This window comes from Dipodomys spectabilis, unplaced genomic scaffold, assembly GCF_019054845.1.
Source record: "Dipodomys spectabilis isolate Male_0828 unplaced genomic scaffold, ASM1905484v1 ptg000680c, whole genome shotgun sequence".
In the NCBI taxonomy this organism is placed as follows: domain Eukaryota; kingdom Metazoa; phylum Chordata; class Mammalia; order Rodentia; family Heteromyidae; genus Dipodomys; species Dipodomys spectabilis.
The window spans coordinates 62,501-70,746 of NW_024871357.1; the positions used below are offsets into that span (position 1 = coordinate 62,501).

Here is an 8,246-nt window from a genome sequence, read left to right on the forward strand (position 1 = left end):
CGAATTCAATTACATAAAAAAAGGAGGCACAAAGAATGCGGGAAGAGGAATATCAAAGATTTTTAGACGATCAAACGTACTTGCTATACCCACTGATCTTTCAAGAGTATCTTTATACCCTTGCTCATGTTCATAGTTTCAGTTCTAACAATAAATTGAGTTTCCTAATTGTAAAACGTTTAATTACTCGAATGTATCAACAGAGGCATTTGATTCTTTCTGATAATAATTATAAACAAAATCATTTATATATATACAACTACATGATTTATTATCAAATAATATCCGAGGGGTTTGCACTCATTGGGGAAGTTGCATTTTCGCCACGATTTGTGTTTTCTTTAGAAAATTCAGAAATATTGAAAGTTCAGAATTTACGATCCATTCTTTCAATATTTCCTTTTTTAGAGGATCAATTTCCATATTTAAATTATCTATCCGGTGGCTTACTACCCTACCCCATTCATCTAGAAAAAGTGGTTCAAACCCTTCGGTACTGGCTGAAAGATCCTTCTTCTTTGCATTTATTACGACTCTTTCTTCACGAGTCTTGGAATTGGAATAGTCCTTTTTTTCCAAAGCAAAAAAGTGCTTTTTTTCAAAAAAGAAAAAGAATAAAAACGAATCTAAGATTCGTTCTATTTTTATCTAATTCTCTTGTATATGAATATGAATCCATTTTATTTTTTCTTCGTAGCCAATTCTTGCATTTACGATCCAACCATTTTCGGGTTCTTTTTGAGCGAATCTATTTCTATGGAAAAGTAGATAATTTTACAGAAGTTTTTGCTAAGAAGTTTAGATACGTTTTTGCTAATAGTTTTCAAGTTAATATACAGTTGTTCAAGGACCCTCACATGCATTATGTTCGGTTTAAAAGACAATTCTTTTTTGCTTTAAGGAGTACGCCACTTATAATGAAAAAGTGGAAATACTACTTTGTTAATTTATTTCAATGTCATTTTTTTGTGTGGGTTCAACCAAAAAAGATCTATATATATCTAGTAGATGAGTCTTCTCTCGACTTTTTGGGTTATCTTGTAAATGTAGAATTCACTCCTTCAGCGATACGAAGTCAAATGCTAGAACATTCATTTCTAACAGAGAATACGATGAAGAAACTGGATACAATAGTTCCACTTAATCCTTTGATTCAAGCCTTGACAAAAATGAATTTTTGTAATAAAATAGGACATCCTCTTAGTAAACCGCCCTGGGCCGATCCATCGGATTCGGATCTTATTGACCGATTTTTTTGTATATGCGGAGACCTTTCTCAGTATTTTAGTGGATCCTCAGACAAAAAGAGTTTGTATCGAATAAAATATATACTTCGATTTTCTTGTCTGAAAACCTTTGCTCATAAACACAAAACCAATCTACACACTTTAGCGAGACAACTAGGTTCGGATTTTTGGGAACCTTTTTTTACAGAAGAACCGGTTGTTTTACCTTTTGAGATCCTACAAGGTCCTTCACCTACACATCTTGCTCGAGAGTTAGAAAAGTTAGATACAGATCGGCTTTGGTTTTTGAATATCAAATTGGTATTTGGATATTTAAATGTTGATATTTAACGATTTCGTCAATCAGGAATAATGAGTTGGGAAAACATTGAAATAGACATTAAATTATCTATAAAATAGCAATAGAGGCAACAATGCATTTCTTGATTGATATTATGAAATGCAATAAAAATAGACAAGTACGAGGAAATGCAATAAAAATAGACAAGTACGAGTCAGGTTGCAAAGTTAGACAGCACTCGGGTTATTCTATTCTATCTATTGGAAAACAAAAAATGGAGGACTTTCAGATGTTTCAATCAGTATTTAAATGGATAAAGCATAAATTGAATGCCTTAAGGGACTTTATTGCCCCTATTACTAGGCAAAAGAAACAGAAATTTATGATGAGCTGTATTCTTTTTATAGCTGGGGGATGCCTCTTCGTATCCTTCAGAGTCGTCAGCGGGGGTTGGAAGTGTTCGTTGATTGGAGAAGGGAAAGTCTGCATTCACTCAACCCGTTTAAATGATGAACGGGAATCAGAGGATGCTCATAAAATCGGTACTGTCGAGCACTTGCAACAACCTGAAGCAAAAATTATCACCTCTAGCTATGTCGAAAGCGAAAGGATTAACCAAAAAGAAAATCCTAGATCCTTTTTCCAAGAAGTAAGGACCGACTTTTTGGACTTTTTAGAAGAAATACGAAAAAAACGAATTGAACGGACAGGAGTAACTCAGGATATAGATTTCGCGAATGATTTTATGGAAATTGTATATTGGGTTTCGAATCTCCCGCCGTCCCCCCGCTACGGGTCCTGGTTTTCTTTGGGTGACACTCTCCTTTTCCCATGGGAGAAGGAGAAGTTCTTCGATATATACTATCCTACAACTTATCATTATAGGATAAAAAAATCTCAAGATCCATCAAACTTCGACCCAAGAAAGATAGGGACCTCCAAGGATTCGTTTTCTCAAGGGGTTCTATCCCTAAAGGCTGAGTTTCAGCCGCCTATTGAAATCCGACTGTATCCTAAGGAATGGTCAAAAATTCAACAAGGAAGGGGTGAAAGTTTGTAATGGATTATTTCCACGGTATTGATCGAGGAAATCTGAAATCTTTAAGGAAAGGCATTTATAAAAAATCGATATTTTTTTTATTTATTAATTCTTTTCTTTCTTCATTTTTGGTATTCCTACCGTTTTCTTATTTAGTTTCACTAAATAAGAAAACGGCAATAATACTAATTGATATAATTAAAAAAAGTGTATATACTTAATTAAAAAAATGAATAAATAAAATAAAAACAAGAATAGATAAGAAGAAATGCGGCCTCCGCCTAGATATTTCAAACCTTCGACAAAAACAAAACTGCCAGCACCAACTCCGTTAATAATTCCATCAATTAGTCGTCTATCAAAAAAAGAAAATATTTTAGCGAATCCTCTTATACCTTTAATTAAAGACATTGCATAAAAAGCATCTATATAACCCCGATTAGTAGACCAATGATATACGACAGTTATTATTTTGTCGCTAATAGGTCTCTTAGTACCTTTTTTAGCAAGTAAATTAAAAATTTTGAAATTTTGTAAAGATGAATAAATAGGATGATATAACGAGCATGCTATAAATATTGCAAAAAAAGAAATAAGGACTGAAAAAGTAGAATTGATTAAAAATTCATACCAATGAAAATCCTTTTTTGAGCTTTGATGCAAAAGGTTTAAAGACGGAATGAATAGTTTAGATAATATATCCAATGGAATTCCTTTGAATTGATTCATAGGAATTCCTATAACCCCTATAAACAAAGTAAATAGTACCAAAACAAGGATAGGAAATAACATAGTATTGTCCGATTCGTATGGATAGGAGACAATACTTTTAGTGCGAAAAAAAGGAATAGTAATAAGAGGTCGAATCCTATTTATTACACTCCCATCAATTTGAGATGCTTTCCTGGGAAAAAACGAGTCCCCTTGATTATTATTCATTATTAATAAAGCGACTAAAGTCCTTTTTTTTAGCATTTTTTTTTCTTCTTTACCCCATAAAGATATTGAATAGAAGAAGCTATTTGTTTTTCCGCTGTAATTTTGAAAATGAACATTGAAATGTCCTTCAAAAGTAAGTAAATAAACTCGCAACATATAAAATGCAGTTAATCCTGCTGTGAAATAAGCTATGAGGGCAAAAATAGGCGAATAGACCCAACTAGCATTAAGAATTTCATCTTTTGACCAAAAACAGGCGAGAGGGGGAATACCACAAAGGGAAAGGGTTCCTAATAAAAAAGCCGTTCTTGTAATTGGAAGATGTTTTATTAAACCACCCATCAGACTCATATTTTGACTCTTAGCTGGAGAATAACCAACAAGAGCTTCCATTGAATGAATAATAGATCCTGACCCTAAAAACAACAATGCTTTTGAATAGGCATGAGTAATCAAATGAAATAAAGCAGTTCGATAAGAGCCCATACCAAGAGCTAACATCATATAACCCAATTGAGACATTGTAGAATAAGCCAAACTTCTCTTAATATCTTTTTGAGCAAGAGCTAAAGTAGCTCCTAAAAGTACTGTTATTATACCTATCAAAGCGATTAGATTCATCAGGTAAGGTAGAACTTTCAAAAGAGGAAAAAGTCGAGCTACAAGAAAAATTCCAGCAGCTACCATAGTAGCTGCATGTATCAAAGCCGAAATAGGAGTAGGCCCTTCCATGGCATCTGGTAACCAGATATGAAGAGGGAATTGCGCTGATTTAGTAAGAGCACCAGAAACTACTAGAATAGTACATAAAAAAACAAATGAAAGATTAACCTCGTTGTTATAAATAAAGTTTGTGACTAGTGCGAACAAATCCAGAAATTCGAAACTACCCGTTAGCCAATAAAGACCTAAGATGCCTAATAATAAGCCAAAATCCCCTACACGATTAGTTACAAATGCTTTTTGACAAGCATTTGATGCAATAGGTCGCGTAAACCAAAAACCTATTAATAGATAAGAACACATTCCAACCAATTCCCAAAAAATATAAATTTGTATCAAATTAGAACTAGTAACCAACCCCAACATTGAAGTATTGAAAAAACTCATGTAAGTAAAAAATCTCAAATAGCCTTGATCATGAGACATATAATTGTCACTATAAAAAAGAACGAGAATTCCTACTGTACTAATTAATATTGATAAAATAGAAGAAAGTGAGTCAATGAAGAGTCCAAACTCTAAAGAAAAATCATTATTGATAGTCCATGACCATACATAGTGATAGATAGAACTGCTATTTATTTGGTGAATAAAAAGACCGGTCGAAAAAACCATAACTATACTTAACACTAAAACATTCGGAAAAGCCCATCTACGACGAAGTTTTTTTGTTGCCTTCGGAAAAAGGAGAAGCCCCCCTCCTATGAAGATAGTGACTGGGAGTGTAATAAAAGGGATGATCCATAAATATTGATATGTACATTCCATAAAAAAAATATTATTATTTCAAATGTGAGGAAGCATTCTTTTTACTGATCAAAAAAAAGGATTAAAAAAATTGAGTTAGTTATAGGAATTGAGTTTATGAGAAATAATGCATTCATATCAGATACTTTACAAGAAGAAAAAGAAGCAAAGAGGGGATCGCTTGAATTTCAAATAATAAGTTTAACTAAGAAACTAAAAAAAGTTAGTTTGCATTTGCAAGTGCATAAAAAAGACTATTTAGCCGAAAGAGGTTTACGAAAAATTCTAGGAAAACGCCAAAGGCTTTGTTCTTATTTGTTAAAAAAAAGTAAAGTAACTAATAAAGAATTTATTAGTCAATTGGATATTCGGGAGTGAAAAATGAGTTAAATTGAAGAGTCTTTTTTAATCTTATTATTTGATTTATAAGATTTGTAATTTTGCGAACCTTTTTTGCGTTTTCAATAATTCACGAACCAATGAATCGAGGAACCCCTATGAATGTACCAGCCACAAAAGAGGGCCTTATGATAGTCAATATGGGCCCCCACCACCCCTCCATGCATGGTGTTCTTCGACTCATTCTTACTCTAGATGGTGAAGATGTTATTGATTGTGAACCCATATTAGGTTATTTACACAGAGGAATGGAAAAAATTGCGGAAAACAGAACAATTATACAATATTTACCTTATGTAACACGTTGGGATTATTTAGCAACTATGTTCACAGAAGCAATAACTGTAAATGGGCCAGAACAATTGGGAAATTTTCAAGTCCCGAAAAGAGCCAGCTATATCAGAGTAATTATGTTGGAATTGAGTCGTCTAGCTTCTCATCTTTTATGGCTTGGTCCTTTTATGGCCGATATTGGCGCACAGACCCCTTTCTTCTATATTTTTAGAGAAAGAGAGTTAGTATATGATTTATTCGAAGCAGCCACTGGTATGAGAATGATGCATAATTTTTTTCGTATCGGAGGAGTAGCAACTGATCTACCTCATGGATGGATAGATAAATGCTTGGATTTCTGTGATTGTTTTTTTAAAGGAATTGATGAATATCACAAACTTATTATGAAAAATCCTATTTTTTTAGAACGAGTAGAAGGAATAGGTATTATTGATGCAAAAGAAGCACTAAATTGGGGGTTATCTGGTCCGGTCCTACGAGCTTCTGGAGTACAATGGGATCTTCGTATAATTGATCATTATGAATCGTACGATGAATTTGATTGGGAAGTTCATTGGCAAAAAGAAGGAGATTCATTAGCTCGTTATTTAGTTCGAATTGGTGAAATGGCAGAATCTATCAAAATTATTGAACAAGCTCTGGAGGGAATTCCCGGTGGACCTTATGAAAATTTAGAAACCCGATCTCTTGATAGACAAAGGGATCCCACATGGAACGATTTTGAATATCGATTCAGTAGTAAAAAAGCTTCTCCTACTTTTGAATTGCCGCAACAAGAACTTTATGTGAGAGTCGAAGCTCCAAAGGGCGAATTGGGAATCTTTCTGATAGGTGATCAGAACGTTTTTCCTTGGAGGTGGAAAATTCGTCCACCAGGTTTTATCAATTTACAAATTCTTCCCCAATTAGTTAAAAGAATGAAATTGGCCGATATTATGACAATTCTAGGGAGCATAGATATCATTATGGGAGAAGTTGATCGTTAAAATGATAATGGATATGAGAGGCATACTTGAAACAACAGAAGTAGAAGCTATATATTCTTTTTCCAGATTTTGCTCTTTAAACGAGATCTATGGAATTTTAGGGATGCTTTTTCCGATTTTTACTCTTGTAATCGTAATCACAATAAGTGTCTTAGTAATTGTGTGGTTAGAAAGAGAAATCTCTGCCGGATTGCAACAACGTATTGGGCCGGAATATGCGGGTCCTTTGGGAGTTCTTCAAGCTCTAGCGGACGGGACAAAATTGCTTTTCAAGGAAAATCTTTTGCCATCCAGAGGGAATACTCGTTTATTTAGTCTCGGGCCGTCTATAGCAGTTATATCAACTCTATTAAGCTATTCAATAATTCCTTTTAGCTATCCTCTTATTTTAGCTGATCTCAATATTGGTATTTTTTTATGGATTTCCATTTCAAGTATTGCTCCCATTGGGCTTCTTATGTCTGGATATGGATCAAATAATAAATATTCCTTTTTAGGTGGTCTACGAGCTGTTGCTCAATCAATTAGTTATGAAATACCATTAACTCTATGTGTATTATCTATATCTCTACGTGCGCTTCGTTGAAACAGAAACTTAGCTCTATTCCGTTCTTTTTCTTAGTTCGATTTTTTTCTTTATTCGTTTAGTGATTTTTTTTCTTATGTCTAGTTCATATATTTATATTTAGTATATTTATTTATTTATATTTCGAAAGCTTTTTTATTTAGCAAGAATAGCAAGAAGGTGAAATGATAGGAAGAACGTGAATTGAATAGATATTGTTAGTTTTTTCTTCATCATTTGCATTGATGAAGGCAATTGGATAGTTATATGAGTGAAAGAAAACCGCTTACAAATTTGCAGTAATATAAATGAGACTTCCTTCCTATGTACAAGAGTCAAGTAGAAATAAAAATACAAAAGATATAATAAGTTTCCCCAAGAATAGTTGATTCATCATCCTGTCTTGAAAGCGGGTCAAAAAGATCAACGGGAGGGCCTTTTCGCTATCAGTTATAGCCATTAAAAGAATGCTACTTGGTGATTAAAAAAATGAGTGGATGGCTAGGAACACAAAGATACACAAAGGATTTGTAATAGAGATTATCAAAATTCTCCAAGGGAAGGGGTATTTCTCATTATATGAAATGAAAATACTAGAATAGAATTTGAAAATTGAGGCTTTAATTTGGTAGAAATGAGCAGTCAGTACTCCTCATGATTCCGATCCAGAGTTTTGCCCTACCCGCCAATTACGAAAATGATTATCCAAAACGAAAGAATCCTTTCTTTTTTATGTCAAGTATCTCTCCTTTTTTGCGAAAGATCAAGAGGATGAAAAAACTCGAAATTATAATGATAAAAAAAGAAAAACAGAGATCCCTTTTTTGTTTCTTTCATTACTATTTATTCACTTTACTCTAGTTATATTAATAGAAATCAAGTATGTGTCATAATGGCTAAACTATTTAAATTGAAAATGTCTAATTCTTCTTTGTAATCAAAAATCAAAAGTTGAAATAGCTATTGGTAGTTTTCCATTTTTACAAAACAAAGAATGTTGTGACTTTTTCTTTTTTTTCTTATTTTT

The 8,246-nt window shown here is 33.2% G+C and overlaps 2 protein-coding genes across 2 annotated transcripts; both read left to right on the forward strand.

The window, feature by feature from the left end:
• The first annotated feature begins 35 nt into the window (after nt 1-35).
• LOC122101724 (maturase K-like) lies at nt 36-1,577 on the forward strand. The gene has a single exon (XM_042672189.1). It carries the CDS (start codon nt 36-38, stop codon nt 1,575-1,577), a length of 1,542 nt encoding a protein of 513 aa, XP_042528123.1.
• Nucleotides 1,578-5,454: 3,877 nt separating this feature from the next.
• LOC122101734 (NAD(P)H-quinone oxidoreductase subunit H, chloroplastic) lies at nt 5,455-6,654 on the forward strand. Its single transcript, XM_042672199.1, has one exon. The coding sequence runs from the start codon at nt 5,455-5,457 to the stop codon at nt 6,652-6,654; it is 1,200 nt and encodes a 399-aa protein (XP_042528133.1).
• Nucleotides 6,655-8,246: the final 1,592 nt, after the last annotated feature.